Source organism: Nanorana parkeri, unplaced genomic scaffold (assembly GCF_000935625.1).
Source record: "Nanorana parkeri isolate BGI_ZX_2015 unplaced genomic scaffold, ASM93562v1 scaffold19, whole genome shotgun sequence".
Taxonomy (NCBI): domain Eukaryota; kingdom Metazoa; phylum Chordata; class Amphibia; order Anura; family Dicroglossidae; genus Nanorana; species Nanorana parkeri.
In genome coordinates this window covers 3,687,186-3,703,326 of record NW_017306287.1, presented here as the reverse complement: position 1 = coordinate 3,703,326, position 16,141 = coordinate 3,687,186, and the positions used below count along the sequence as shown (strand labels likewise).

General features: G+C 42.8%; 2 protein-coding genes across 3 annotated transcripts in view; one reads left to right on the top strand and one right to left on the bottom strand.

The window, feature by feature from the left end:
* The window catches only part of LOC108791121 (coronin-7-like), a 152,741-nt gene that overhangs the window by 78,908 nt on the left and 57,692 nt on the right, over positions 1 to 16,141 (top strand). The window lies entirely within an intron of this gene.
* Positions 1,005 to 16,141, bottom strand: part of VASN (vasorin) — a 42,470-nt gene continuing 27,333 nt past the window's right edge. For both annotated transcript variants that reach the window (XM_018561520.1, XM_018561528.1), the window contains one exon: positions 1,005 to 3,633. In XM_018561520.1, the coding sequence (XP_018417022.1) occupies positions 1,656 to 3,623 (1,968 nt within the window). In that variant the 5' untranslated portion in view covers positions 3,624 to 3,633 and the 3' untranslated portion in view covers positions 1,005 to 1,655. The remainder of the gene's footprint in view (positions 3,634 to 16,141) is intronic.

Here is a 16,141-nt window from a genome sequence, read left to right as displayed (position 1 = left end):
CCTGGCACCATGGTAAGGACTAATGGCATCATGAATAAATAAGCATGTACATTTTCAGTTTGTGAATTATGAACCGAGCTCCTGCTTTGTGAAAAGGGGAAAATGAACCATTGCTAATCCGCTATATGGATTTTTTCTGACACTTTGGGAAGCCTGTTAATGCAATGAGTGTTTCTAATCTCATACTAAAAGTGTCTCATTTGCAATGTACTTAATACCTACAAATGATGCTTATTTATATTTAATTGAATATAAAGCACCCGAGTCTAATCCTTGGTGGTCCTTGGCATCTCTACCTGGATGGTCTACAGACTGAACCACTACGTTTTTATATGCAGTGCTTTTTGCTGTGTATTAAGTATATTACATTCAACCTTAAAGGAGAACTATGAGGTGAGTGAAAATCACTCTTCCTCATAGTTCGAGCCGACGTGTGACAGTGAAACTGTCACACGTCGGCTCAATAGATCGGGAAATGAGCGAACACATACCGTCGCTCGCTCACTTCTCGATCATCTCCATACAGAGAGCCGTGACTGTCAGTCACTGCACCCTGCAGGGATTCCCCCCCTCCCCGCTCCAATCCTCCAGCGCTGACTGGATGAACAGACGGACGAGGGGGTGGGCACAGCTGGCTCTGCCTCTAGATAGGCAGAGCCCGCTGTCACTCACGCAGCTGGGTGGATCTTGACAGTAATGTCGGGATCCGTCCTAGCTGCGGCGGTCTCAGTATACCGCGAGCTTTAGCTCGCGATATACTGAGCTTTGGGTCACGGAGGACGCTAGTATATGTCCTTTGGGTCACTGAATATGCTAGTATATGTCCTCCCGTGGGGAAAACACTTACCCCATAATTCTCCTTTAAACTCTAAATTGCACCAACAGGTTTGTTCATCATGTTTTTGCATAGACTACGTTACAGTGTTTTACCCATACTTTGCTCAAGATACAAGAAACAAAAAGACAGCCAGGACATCCAAATATGTAAAAACATTCCATATTTATTACGGCAGACAATTATTAGCAATCAGCACCACCTTGTCCAGCAATCGGTGCCTTGTACCCCGCCAACCCCAAATATAATTGCCAGTTTAGTTCATCAAGCAAAGTCAACGTCCCTTTCCCACAGGATCAGGGCGCATGCTGTTTTCTTGGTGTATATATATATATTTTCTTTTTGTTACAAAATGTTGTTGAAATGCGGCCCTCTCAAGTCGGGTAAGTGCAGTCCCTTCACTTTAGAAGGCTTGTAAGACTTTCTTACTTCTTTGCACAGTAATGTCTCTTCTGACCCCATGTGTGGCCCTTTGGCACAAGTCCACTTGCAGATGCAGTGCATGAGTTTCCCAATGTCGTTTGGTGTTCATCGCGATGTACCTTCCCGGTAAGAACGCAACAGCAACAGAGGTCTCTGTTTCAAGATTCACAAGCAATATTTGTTTCACATGCAGTTGCTTCAAAATACTTTGTTTATTGCTTGCATTTGGAGCCACGAGCTGTTCAGATCTTCTTTTTGTGTCCTCTGCCTGAAAGCCTAGACAGCACAGCTATCTCCTAGGCATGTCTCCCAGCAAGCCTAGACATTGTCTTAGAAATCCCCACCAGCTGCTGCTGGGAGTGTGTATGAGTTCCATGGTTTGGTCTTACTCCTCAGCTTAAAAGTAAGAATGTGGAAGTCGGCCTGTGGGTGCATCGTTGTTGTTTACTATTCTAACGGAATCCATGAGTGGCTCTTCTGTCTGCCATCCTCTGTCTGGACCATTTGAGCTGTCAGATAACTTTTTTAAGTCATTTTTTTCTTCGAGTGCCATTTTTACACCCTCCATCTCCAAAGGACCCCCATTCTCACCTGCATGTGCTTTTTCTTTACGTCTTCGTGCATAGCATACTGCACTTACTATTACTACCACCAGCAAGATCCCAGCAGCGGCAGCTGGCACTAAAACCAAGGTTAGATTTCCCTCTCGAGACTGATTGATGTGTGCACTAGATTTTGGAGATTCTGCCAAAGTGTGTGCCTCTGTGCACAGCTCACTTTCTGAACTTACATCACGCATGGTTCCAAGACAAAGCCTGTAAGTGCTGTTAGCGGACAGTTCTGTCAAGGAATAGTATGGGATTGATGGGGGTAGCTGGTAGGTAACAGACCAGTGGTCTGCGGTAGACAGGTTTTGAACAGTGAGCCTAAGTCCTAGTAGGTGTTTCTTTTTTTCAGTATAACTTTGTAGATCAATTGTAATAGAGCTACTAGTAACTTCAGTAACTTGCAGTTGTAGTAGAGGCTGCTCAGGAAAAGGTGTTAATGACAGCATCTCACAGTACATACCATAGAATCCAGCTGGGCAATCACATTCTAGTTCTCCAAGAGAGTTCATCCGACAGAAACCACCATTCAAGCAAGTTTGAGGTGGACACAGCTGGTCATATGGAGTTGGTATGTCGGGTTCTGGCACTTCTGTCTGATAAGCTGGAATTGTCGTGGTTGGAATAGAGGTTGGACTGGCTGTTGGTTTAGAAGTTGTAGGTGTAGGTGGTGGAGCTGTGGTGGTAGGTGCTAAGGTCGTCGGCACAAAGACTGTTGTGGGTATTGGACATCCAAAATCAGAACTTTGTAAATTGCGTAAGATCTTGCCAGCATTTTTCAGAGGGAAGTGGCAACGAGTTTCATCAGGACGCAGCAGAGTAACCCCACTCACCCGCAACCATTCTGTCAGCCAGCTTAATAAACATACACAGTTAAAAGGGTTTTGTGCCAGGTTTATGCCACGGAGTCGTTTATAAGATTGGAAAAGACCCTTTGGCAAAGTACGAAGATTCAACCCACTTAAATCTAAATCTTGTAATCCAGTGAGACCAGCGAAATCTTCTGGTTGAAGCTGAGAAATTGCAGCATTGCCAGCAAGGTTGAGTTTGATTAAACCACGAAGGCCGGACGGCACTTTACTAAGTTGATTTTGAGACAGGTCTAGATCATGAAGATTCTTGAGGCCACTCAATAAATCTGCTGTTACTTCTTTCAAGCCAAGACCAGCCAGTCTTAGAGTCTCAATATTGGTTGCATGGAATACTCCAGGTTGGATTATGGGGATAGCATTGTAGCTAAGATCCAGGAGCAAAAGATGTGGTAAGGAGAAAGCTGGCGCTACAACTAGTTGATTCTGTGACAGCTTAAGTTCAAGCAAGTTCTCAAGACCTCTGAAGGCATCAGGATGAATACTACGAATCTGATTTCCACTGAGATACAACCTCTCTAACCGACCTAGCCCTTGAAAGGTCTCCGCGGAGATCTCAGTAATTTGATTAGATGAAAGGTCAAGGTTGCTGAGGTTTGCCAAGCTCTTAAAAACTCCACCAGGTAGATGAGACAGCTTGTTATGAGATAGATCTAAGAGCAGCAAGTCCCACAAACCTGAAAAACTGCTTTCTTCAATGGAACTAATGCCATTCTCAAAAAGGTAAAGGCTTAAGGTGTTCTGTGGTATGTTCCGAGGAAAACCGGGGTCTTTGCGACTTAAGCAGAAGATGGTCAATGGTTGGTTGCATTGACAGCCATCTGGACAAGTTTCAACAAGGACTGTGTACATGGCACTTAGTAGAACACTCCATTTTATCAGAAGATGCATGGTGAAAATTCTGGAGAAAAAAAGAAAAGAAAAGGTGATTACTACTACAGCATTTGGCAATTAATTGCTTTTTTCAATACAGTTAAGTACCGTATTAGGTTGTCGAATGGTTTTCATTACTGGGCATGTCATCCCGTAACAGTTTTATAATCTGTGAAGAGTGTTCATTGTCATTTCCTCCCCTTGGTGCAGTTAATGTGTTTTGAAGTGGAAGCTTGGTTATGACCCCATTTTCAGGGTTTCAACCAAAGGTATATAGTCAAGGAGAAGAACATAAATTCCACTCTCCTCATCCCCCAGCCAACCTTACCATACATTGGTTGAATCAGATGCAGGGCCAGAGGAATGCTGAACATTTTCTTCTTTTGGAGCATGCAAATCAGTGCCACTGCTCCTCCATTTCACTCAATGCAAGCTAAGGTGGTTGGGAGATGAGAAGGAACGAACCACTGTGTAGTAGTTCAGGGCCTCAGAGCCCTGAAAACAGATATAACCAACTTAAAGTGTATGTAAACCTTAACAATAAACCTCTCTTATTGCCTTCTTTCGGTCTGCTAAATATATAAGTGCAAGAAATACCCGTTGAATTTGTTCCAAATCTTGTGAGCTTAAAACTTCCTGTGCTCTCTGACTGTGCAAAATTAGGAGCTATTGAAATGAGGAGGGGGGAGGGAGATGCGGAGGGGTCTGTGTTCTTTATAGTGCATTAGAAATCAAGTAGGCAGGGCTGACACCAAGTGCTTTGGAATTCAGAGCCAAAAATACACAACTGAAGCAGACACAATCTTCTTCTTCAGCTCTCATCAGTTTGTTCAGTTAAGGTTTGAAAATAAAAGAGAGAAGTTGATAGGTGGCCCTGGGCAACAACTCCAGATTCTGTCTGCTCCAGTTTTGATAAATTCCCCTCATTGTGTTGTTATGTCAGAGAGGAATTTCTGGCACATCAACAGTTATTTTTATATCCTTTGCAGAATGTTTAAAAGGGTAAAACATGGCGAAATGTGCAGAGGTGTATGAATTTGTTTCTGTTTTTTTTACATTTGTCTTGACACATGCTTTAGTTCAGGATATGTTTAAACCTCAGCAAAAAATGTAAGGATTTAGTGAAGAAGCTTGAAGCACAAAATAAGTCTTAAAATTAGACAATTGGTATTGCCTGTAGCAATCTAGAAGTCTCTAGTCACTTTTCGATACAGGTCAAGTAATTAAAGGATCTGTTTTGTGGCTTTGGGCAACCCAACCATGTTTTTTCAAAGAATAGGCCTAAACTTACCAAAATAGGGTTCAAAGCAGCCAATTCGAAGCTCATTTTTACACATTGTAAAAGAGAAGATATAAATGGTGGGTAACCCAGACAATTTGTTTTTCAGACAGTTCATATATGAGGCTAAAAGTGTTTTGGATTGTGATGTGGTTTTTTATTTGTTAACATGCTTAAATAATATCCAAGGACACCTTGCTGCTAAAGCATTTTATATTGTTGCCAACACTCCTGTCTGAGGATCATAAAGCACTAAAAATGTCAGGACAATATATTTACTAAATAGGATTAGTAATGTTTAAAAATAAATTGATGAAACATTTTAAGCACGATTCTACTTAAAAAAAAAACTATTAAAAAAATAAAAAGAAGTTGGCCAATTCTATAAAACAAAAAGTAGCTCTTGCTTCCAAACTCTCCTCCCTTCCTTTTTTATTATTTGTATTATTAATTACAATACAATTCAAGACAAGATGGTAAGGAGGGCCCTGCCCCCGAGGGCTTACAATCTTATTGATTGAATGGCAGCCAGTGTCATCTAACCCACTTCCTGTGAGCCCAGGCTGTCCTGGACACAACCCCTATGCTTACAGTACTCCTGCACAGAAGGCTGAGCTGTCCAGATGTATTGATCACCCATTGCAAAGGAGTAGAGAAAGGACCTCCATGTCACACGACTGGATGTATAACTTCATTTTAAAAAAAATGCGCAGGGGGCTTTAGGGAGGGGAGGAGCGGGGACTTAAAACCTGGAGTAATGGCTTTGAAATGATATGAAGTGATAGTAGAATAAAGAAAAAATGGAAGTATATGTGGTAACTTGGTATAGTAACCGAGATAAATCACAATCGGAGGCCTGAGAATTTAGGCTATCGTCAGTGCGCCAAATATTTGCCAGATGGAAACCTGTTTATTTCTTTAGATGCACCAAATAATAATTCAGTTTGAAGGGTTTTAAACGAAAGATACGATCCCAGAACGCAGCGTATAAATGTAGCCTTACACATTTTACCATGCGTCAAATAAACTATATGCACTGCAACATAATAGTTTATGCAGTGCATCAAAATAAGATGCCACTTGTGACAATTCGCATTCCTCAACAACCGCCAATTTGAGTTTTTCTGGCCCAGTAGCTTTTTTCTGGGTTTCCTTACACAATAGCGGATGAAATATTATCTGTACCGCTAAAGGCCTTCATCTGACATCCCCTAGCATCCAGCTAATACCTTTCTTTTTTTGTTAATACTGTGTCTTTAACGGTCTTGTGAAAAAATGCTGAGGTGGCGTGTGCGGACAGGCTTCATCTGCTCCGTGGTGAAATAGTTAACAATTTATCCTGGTATTTGAACCCCTATCATTTAGACTGGATGACCTCTCACCTCCAGCACAAGAAAGGCTTGTGCCTGTCAGGCCATGCCCTGTGTGTATAAACAGAGCCCCTACCGGTATGCAGACCCCCCTTCCCTGTCTGTCACTTCTAAAACATCATGTAGATAAAGGGGCTGTGTGCTAGTAGGCCACACAACCTTCATCAGAAACAGACACACTTCTCCCGTCCTCCTCTCTACCTTTCCCCAGCGCACTGCTCTTGTCCAATGGATCCTGATGCTGGCCCTACACTGGGAGATATTCATACGGACCTTCATCCAAAAAATCTCATCAGAACGTTCCATGAATGTCATTCTAAATTTTGTTTGGCTTTAACATTTTGATTTTGAAATGAATGGAGTTCCCCCGAACGAAAACCACATTCACTGTTAGAATTTTGTTCCTTTGAGAAAAAAAATTCCATCCTGTGGCTTCAATATTTTTCGTCACTATGATCAGAATCGTCACATTATCCGAAAACCATTTTTTTAATTACAAAATTGTAACAGTGTATATCTAGCTTACATAACACATTAACGATTAGAAAATCAAAGGCCGATTTCTTCCACTTTTGTGAAGTTTTGGCACTGAATTTTTGGGTCTTCAGCCAAAATCTGATATAAGATAATATAAGTACGGTAATGAGTACGGTAATGAAGAAAATCTGGGCATAAATGTGGCATATATTTCTTCATGGCACTTTACATGTCTTTCTATAGATCTATCTATCTATCTATCTATCTATCTATCTATCTATCTATCTATCTATCTATCTGTCCATAAGTCTGTCTATCTGCAGATCTATCTGCATGGAACCTATCTATCATTCTATCTATCATTCTATCTATCATTCTATCTATCATTCTATCTATCATTCTATCTATCATTCTATCTATCATTCTATCTATCATTCTATCTATCATTCTATCTATCATTCTATCTATCCATCTATCCATAGACTTATCCATCTGCATGGACTCTATCTATCTGTTATCAATCTATGTATCTATGATATATCTATCTAATTATCTATCTATCTATCTGCATGAAATGTATCTTTCTGTGGATTTTCATCGGGTGTTCTGTTTTTCTCACACAAGCCAAGACATTTCTGGTTAGTTAATTGTCTTCCACAGAATTATGATCCTAGGATATGTGTGGTTTAGGGAAATTCATACATTCATACATACATACATGTATGTGTGGTTTAGGGAAATGCGATTTGTAAGCACCTTGGTGGGCAGGTACAATGTGCTTCAATGTAACAGACTGCAGAATAGATAATTGACTTATGACTGGACATAATAACATTTGGAGAACTCCAGATTATTCAGTATTGGTAATTGTCTGACACAACTGTGCATGGTGCACACACTACCTCATATACTTCTCGTCTGTTATGTACATATTGCTTCTTATTTCTACAGCCCACTGTGCAAATAGAGCGTCACACTTCTATAATCCAGAGCATACAGACCGCCCCAGGTACACACACAAATATGTGTGTGATGTGTTGAGTCGGGCTTACTACAAAAGCACACGTCTGTATTCCAATGTGCACTACTTCCTGCCCTGCTGTTTGGAGCTAATTCTCACTATACAGTGTATGTATATGTATGTATATATATATATATATATATATATATATACACACACACACACACACACACACACACTTTTTACATACTGCCTCTCATAGTATACACTCTTTTGTAATAGGTAATACATACATGATCCAGCCACTATTGTCATTACAAACCATTGTAGTGCAACATTGTGTGTTTGCATCTATCGAATGTTCATGGTTCATCTATGAAGCAGAGAAGAGGGAGCGCTTAGACACTGGCTTGTTTCAAGGGGGAATACAATAACAAGCGGTGAGGAAAATTGATCCCAGCCGATCGGCTGTACCTGAGCAGTCTCAGGTTCAGGGGCTTGCTGGTAACGCTGACATGCAGTCATTTCCAAATCCGACCATAAACAGCCAGATCCAGTCTAAGCTTTTACAGTGTATCTAAACCCAGAAATAAAACAATGAAATTATGTATATTGCAGTTTATAGGCTTAGATTTGGTGGCTGCATTAGTTTTCTTATAAAGACTTTTGTCTGTTTATTTTCAGCAAGTAAGAAACTTCCTGTCCTAGGGTGTAAAAACTCACTGTACTGTATCTATGGAGGAGCAGCGTTGGCACGCTAGGAAGGGTCAACAGGATTGCTTGCCCTCTTGCCATTATAACATATGCAGAAGGTGTCCTGTAGTCCCTAGAGTTAGCTGGAAAGAGTAAAAACTGGTAAGAGTGCAGCAGAGCCACATATGCACGCTTCTATTGTGTACATACTGCCTGCCATATACACTCTTTTATAATGTGATTCACATATACACACTTCTCCTCCCCGACACACACGTCTGTATATTTCTTCACTGATCCTGCCTCGCACAGCCCAGCTTATATACATAAATAAGTTACTTGAGATTTCACTGGAAGGCCTGTTCTGCAAATCCCAGCGGAACACAATGTATGGGCATGTATTTTTCCAGAACGTAAGCAGCGCAGGAGGTCTCCTCCGCATGAATACATCTGAGATCAGGAGAGATAGGCTTTGTATATATCAGTGCCTCTACAGACAGAGTTAAGGCAGGGGTCAGTAGGAGGCAGGTAATATGCTGAGGAATGTGCAGCTGCAAGGGGGGGCAGAGGTTAGAGAAGGGGATGGAAAGAATAAGAGGAATAAGAGGAGATTTAGCAGATGGTGGGGAGAGGAGAGCCATTTTGGTAATTGCTGTCAGGAGAGGAGTTCAGGGCCTGTGTGTCTGGACAGATATAGGGGGAGGTGGTCGTCTTGTCAGGCGGAAGCTTCCTTTTTGCCTTATGAGCTACATAGAGTGGAGCTGATTATAAAAAAACAGAAAAGAGTATCACTGATAAGATTCTGCCTGTCATTTTCTTAGAGTGGATTAGAGCCGTAATGTCTATGGCAGGAGTAGGCAAACTCCGGCCCTCCAGCTGTTGTGGAACTACAAACTCCATTAGGCACTGCAAGACAGCTGGCAGTGGGCATGGCTACAGGAGGCAAAGGCGTGAAGGGATTTGTAGTTTCACCACAACTGGAGGGCCGGAGTTTGCCTACCCCTGGTCTATGGGTTCCCTCTGGAAAGGTGGCTCGTTCTTTTCTATGATAAACTGTTTAGTAGTCATTAACACAGGGGTAGGCAACTTCAGCACTCCAGCTGTTGTGGAACTACAATTCCCACGAGACATTGTAAGACTCTGACAGCCTCAGGCATGACTCCCAGAGGCAGATGCGATGGCATTTGTAGTTTCAGCACAACTGGAGTGCTGAGGTTGCCTAGCCTGTTACTGATCACTGGATGGTTGTAGAGGTTCAAATCATTAAGGCTAGGTTTACACCTAGTTGACACCTCACCGCGCAGCAATCGTGCACGATTCCACGCGGTCAGGAGTCACCAAGGTGTGAACCATTATTTTCTAATGGTACCCCAGTCGCGCTGGGCGGATTGCGCGGTTTCGCGCGGCGATTCCGCCCGTGCTTCCCAAACTAAAACAGCCGTGCGTCGTGTATCACAAAACAAAGGTTTTTTCTGCGATTGCCGCACGGCTGTCACCCCATTGAAATCAATGGGGCAGCGCGGCAATCGCTGCCTGCATTGTACAGGACCGCACGACACCCAGGTGTCGTGCGGTGTAGTGCAGGTGTAAACCTAGCCTCAAGCCTGATTTTAGCCAAAATCTTTTTGGGGAGGGTTTAGAACTTCTGTCACGTTTTTATTGCTGGCTATGACTGCTCTGGGGAAATCCCATCTCGCTTTTTATCCCTGTGACACCAGGACAAAAAAAAAAGGGTGGCTAATCTTCCCTCATTGGTTCCAACCATTCCCTATTTCATCTAGTACTAAACAAAAGCTTTGTCTGGAGTTTACTGAAGTTGGCCAGACATCTTTCTGAGGAAGTGAGATGGATATGCGTAAGCCCATCCTTGAAACCATCATTCTAGTACCGGGACTTGGCGCAATAGTTGGCCAATGATGACAGAAGTGCACAAGCTGTACTTTGGTCCTATCCTCTATTCCATAGATAATAGAAGGGTTGTCATCTAGTCGGGGCCAACTAGCAAGATACTGAAGCTTGGCCCAGTGGGAGATTCCTCCATCCACACAGTTTAGCGTAGATGGAGGAATCTGTTGCATTTTTTCCATCTGACCATAGGCTGATAGAAACAAATCTATAAGTGCATGGCCAGCTTTACTGAATGCAACTATTTGTGGATGACTTTACTACTGAAAAATAGCTGGGTGTTTTTTGTTCAATGTTTGGAATGTTCATACACGGAATGGACAAATGAAGGCGATGACAAGGCTGTCAGAGATTGCAGCTTGTAGGCAATAATCAGCTGTGAGGAGCGTTTGGAATCCTAGTCCAAGTATTTTCTCTGCCCATTCAATTCTCTTCCTGCCCTGAGGTGCCCTAGACATCTGCAGCAGCATACAGTATGCAGGTCAGGACATGAGCACCTTCTGGTCTTCAGTCTGACTGTCCATCTCACACTGACAAGTGCCACAATCCACGCCTGCTGAGTACTGCTACCCAGATCTGTATCTTACAGGCACATCTGCACCTGAGTATGTTAAAAAGGTGTTAGTGAAGTAGGGATAGGGTGCAGTCCAGGTAACAAGCATGGCTGCTGGATTTCAGTAAATTTATGAAGCAGTCATAGGCGGTGGTGGGATTTTTTTTATCAGCAGGCTTGTGCAAATATATAGAAACAGCTGCAAAGCACGGGCATTGTCCAACATACCGTTCTCATCACCCCTCTGTTTACTGTGTGTCTAATATAGACTAACTTTAATATATACTTACCTTTTACTTGCTCCCATGCTGCTCATGACAGTGCTAGAAGCTGAAGAAACTAACTAAGGCAGCCATTGCCAACCTGAAAATACTAGTTCCTTGGCTAATACTGAGTCATTGACCGAGGACAAGCATGCTGAGCAGGGGTTCTGATTCTCATCTTCGCTTGATGCCAACTTGTTTGGGCCTGTGACTTATAAGGTATTGAAACCATAGGATTGGCATAACAGCTAGACATCTAGCATTTCCAGGAGGTCAACAATGGCCACCCGTGTATCTCTCAGAGTTTTCTTCTAACACTTGGCTGCTTAGCAAACACAGACAATTCCTCTAGTTATAAATAGCTGGATAAAATGTATTCCATCCACTCAATAGCTCTGCTGGGAATATTACTCATTCGACAAGTCTGGGTGCTAAAAACACATGGAGGGTGATGGGTTAATACAACCGAAGCAGAGGGGTCAATGATCCTAGGGTCTCTGTTGACTGATAAGATAAATAAACTTTAGGACAGTGACTTTGTGGAGATTGGTTTGGCAAAACAGGAATAGTTTGCTGCTGTCAACTCTCAGTACACTTTCTGCACTAATGATGTGTACAGAGCATGGCTGTTATACGGGTTATCGCTGCATGACTTCTCTGAGCAGAGATATGGAAGACCTCACTCGTGTCTGGCAACCAGGCATTGCACATTATTAACTTTTCTTGTCCCGGTAGTTGTTTTATGCCTTGTTTATCAGCGTGCTTGCCGAGAAAAAAAACGGTCTCTGGTGCTATAAGGAAGTAAATTCTCTCTGTCTTTCCCCCCAATAAAGTATAATTTGATTAACTTATTATGATTAATAAGCCCTTGTGACATCAAGCTTTGTGTATGAAATCTGGTTGACACTGTTATTATTATTTCAATTGGACCTTACACTTCATGCATGGGCCACTTACCGGTATTTAGTGTGGGCCCCTTCCCCTTGCTAAAACACTGCATTAAAAGGCAAAAAAAAAGTGAATATACTTAATTTGCGCCAAGCTTCCGTCCTACAGGGGGTGACGTCACCTTTCTGCCAGTGAGATCTTGGGGAATACTAAGTAGCCCAAATCTCACAAGAAGATGCAACAGCATACGTGATTGTCTTCTCATGAGTTCTCATTAATATATGGGCCAGTCAACATTCCCAAGGATCTTGCAGAAAGGATAACTTCACCCTTGACTAAGCACCGCTTTGCAGTTTATTGCCGCATTTTGCCAAGGAAGAGGAGGCTCACACTAAATAAGCGGACCTTGACCATTCCTGAGCTTTGCCCAACTGTCACTGTCAATACAAGATCAGTGGATGGTGTCACACAACCCCAGTGGACTCTCCTATATTTAGAATAAAAAATTAGCTAATATAGGGACAAAGATAATGAAACCTTCGTTGAGAGGGTAAAGGCATAAACTACTGTGACGAAATCCCATCTTCTAACCTCTTTGAGGGAGACGAGAAGCCGGCGATTTTGGGTTTTGTTGGCCCTTAGTGTGACCCCGTACTTAGAACTAATTGCTAAACGTAACATTGCAGCTTTGTAGCAGGCAGAATAAAGTGGCCGCCTCTACCTTCCCAGCATCTTCTGGAATCCTAAAAAGCTTATGCAAATATTAGCTCTGGTTCTTTGCATATGTTTGGGAGATTCCCAACCCCCATCCCCCCCAACGGTGCTTGAGTCTAGTTATCGGCCATTCAACATAGCACTGGGAAGGGAGTAGGGTACATACATATACCTAATACCTAGAGGTACCATATTTTTGTGTAGAAGCTGGAATGGAAGGTAGACAGATGGTGGAGTTTAAAACTGGATCCTAGATACAAGTACATTTTTGGTTTGGGTAGTGAATGGGTTTTTGTTTTGTTTCGCCGTCTGTGTTCCTATTTCGGAGATGTCCTCTACATCCTGCCAGGACAAGTTATGGGAAATCCCACACAAAAACAAAAGCACATTTTTAAGTAGAGCGGCAAAGGGTTAGAACTTCAAGAAGAATTGTAACTGCTGTAAAATTTGAGTTTTGCCACCACAATGCATAGACAGGCCCTTGGACTCTTTCAGGAGGTCAGTAATAGCAGCCTTCCTTTTCCTCTTAGAAAAGATTTCGTTTAGTATAATCAAACCAATACACACGATATATTTGCACATCACCTGACTTGAAACCAGGAATGTATGGTGACATTTATGCATGATCCTATTAACTAGCAGGGGGCCTGTGTAATAATAACAGCCTGGGGCTCATGGTACAATAACTCACCTGTGAATAAGGATCTTGCTGAGCTGCTTACTGGTTCCAGGTCAGAAAGTATTGAAGCCAAAGACAGTCAGGCAACCGGCATTTTCAGAAGGAGGTCAACTCGGGAGAGATCCGCGTGTCAGCGTCTGCTGTCACGGTGTGTGCCACCTAAACTTGTTTGTTTTTTTTAGGAGCCATTGCACTAACTTGTATAAATGCAGAACATTGCGGAACAGCATAGTATTTCCAGCAACCGCAAAAGTACCATTACATCCCTCAGGCTGACGGTGAATAATTGCTCTGTACGGCTTCCAAAGACTTTGCAATACAATGCCTATTGTAAAAGTGGGAGGATGAGTAGCAGATGCATCACTCTATTGTCCTGTCCTCCCCGTGCTGATGTACAGACAGGTAAGGGCATCATTAGCCCTGTGTTTTGGCTGTAAAGCACAGCAGATTAACTTATTAAAGCTTTATTAAGATACGTGGAGGACAAGCCTGTTCTCTTCTTTGTAATGATGGAGCTGGGAGTTGGGACGCAGCCCTTAAAGTTTTATGGCAGTGATGCTGCTGCATCAAGGCTTTGTTTCCTTAACCCCTTTCTGGCCTGACTAGGATCACAAACTACTAAAAACAAAAAGGTTGAATCTTTCGGCGAAGGAAAAAGTACTTGGACACACAGTGTGCTAATGAGATTACTGACGTGTTTCTGTTACAGCGTCTGGATTAATGTTACAACACAATGCTAAAATCACTATGGGTGCGGCCATTTTGAACGGCTGTCTGGTTTGCCAAGAGCTCCCGATTCCGTGTAGTCATCATATAGCCAGCAGTTTAAATAGAAGATGTCAAAACTTCTGATTTCACACTGCAGTTTATTAGGCAGGTATACTGCCTCATGTACACAGCATATGGAGTTACGCAAAATCTTCGTAAAAAGTGGTTCGTAGTGCATCTGAACGCATACAGAGACATACATGTCCATATGAGCTGAGAATTGTATGGGCTTACACTTTGTTTCTCCCCTAGTCCTGAATGGCATAATTGAGTCATTCATTAGGCGGCGACGCAGGTGCAGAATAACCTCGGCCTTCAGTCATTCTGAATGAATGAAGGGTGTGGTCATTCTTCGTCTGTGCCATCACTGCTGCCTAGTGAATTTATGACTGAAGGCTGTGGTCATTCTGCGCCTGCACCCCCACCACTGCCTATTGAGTTTAAAACTGAAAGCTGTGGTCATTCTGTGCCACCACCGCTGCCTAATGAACTCAAGACTGAAGGCTGTGGTTATTCTGTGCCACCACTGCTGCCTAGTGAGTTCAAGACTGATTGTTCTGTTCATTCTGCACCACCACCACTGCCTAGTAAATTCAAGACTGAAGGTCCTGTTCATTCTGCACCACCACCGCTGCCTAGTGAGTTCAAGACTGAAGGCTGTGGTCATTCTGTGCCACCATCGCTGCCTAGTGAGTTCAAGACTGAAGGCTGTGGTCATTCTGCACCACCACCGCTGCCTAGCACCACCACCGCTACCTAGTGAGATCATGACTGAAGGCTGTGGTCATTCTGCACCACCACCGCTGCCTATTTAGTTCAAGACTGAAGGCTGTGGTCATTTTGCACCACCACCGCTGCCTAGTGAGTTCAAGACTGAAAGCTGTGGTCATTCTGTGCCACCACCGCTGCCTAGTGAATTCATGACTGAATCCTGCGGTCCTTCTGTGCCGCCACTGCTACCGGCACATTTTTTAGGCCTACATCTGCCCCTGGCTATCAATTTACTAGGCAGTTGCGCACTATGGGCATGTCCATTTTATGAGATATGCAAGGGGAACATTTGCACAAATGTTTACATGCGTCCTGAGTAAATTGCAGTCAAAAATGGGAGCATGGATGCAAACTTTTCTTGTTTTGGTTCACCCAGCTAAAAGCTACCGACCAAAACGTATCTGTGTGTATGGGCCCATATAAAATACTGCTGCATTCAGATCTATATAAAACTGTACGCAGTACGGATCTTTATGTTTTGGCTGTTACTGACCTAGAACAACTATGCAAAAAGTGAAATAGCAACTTGCAGAAGAGAAACATTTGGCAGAGGTTGTCCCAAGCATGAAGTCACTTTAGAAAGTACAACAGGGAAGCTTACAGGAACGGTGCCAGAACAAACTGCAGGGTGTGAGGAAGCACTTAATGAAAAGCAATGAGGTCACAGCAAAGCTTCCACAAGCAGAGATATTCATTTCTAGGCCTCAGCCGTGGAAAGTGGTGACATGTCAGGGGTTAGGTAAACTCATGCTCTGGTGTGGAACTAGAAGTTCTAAGATGGCCTCCAAGACACTTCTTTTCACCCAAAGAGATACATCCAAGGCACTGGATGCACTGGGATTTCTATATGAATTCTATATAGAACAGCTTCTATCTAGAGTTCAGTGAAGATTTGTAAATGAAAGAGAGAAGCTGATTGGTTGCCATGCACAGCTGCTCTAGATTCTGTCTGCTCCAGTTTTGATAAATTCCCTTCAAAGTACGCTATTTATGAACACGGACCACCGCCGTCACTTTAAACCAAGGAACGCCACTTTCTGTTGCATGGTACAACTGTAATACTGACGCGTGCTCTAATCAAAAAAAAACTGTAAGCCCTCACGGGCAGGGCCCTCCTTACCATCTTGTCTTAAATTGTATTGTGACTGTAATGTCTTCCTTATATTGTAAAGCGCTGTGCAAACTATTGGCGCTATATAAATCCTGTATAATAAT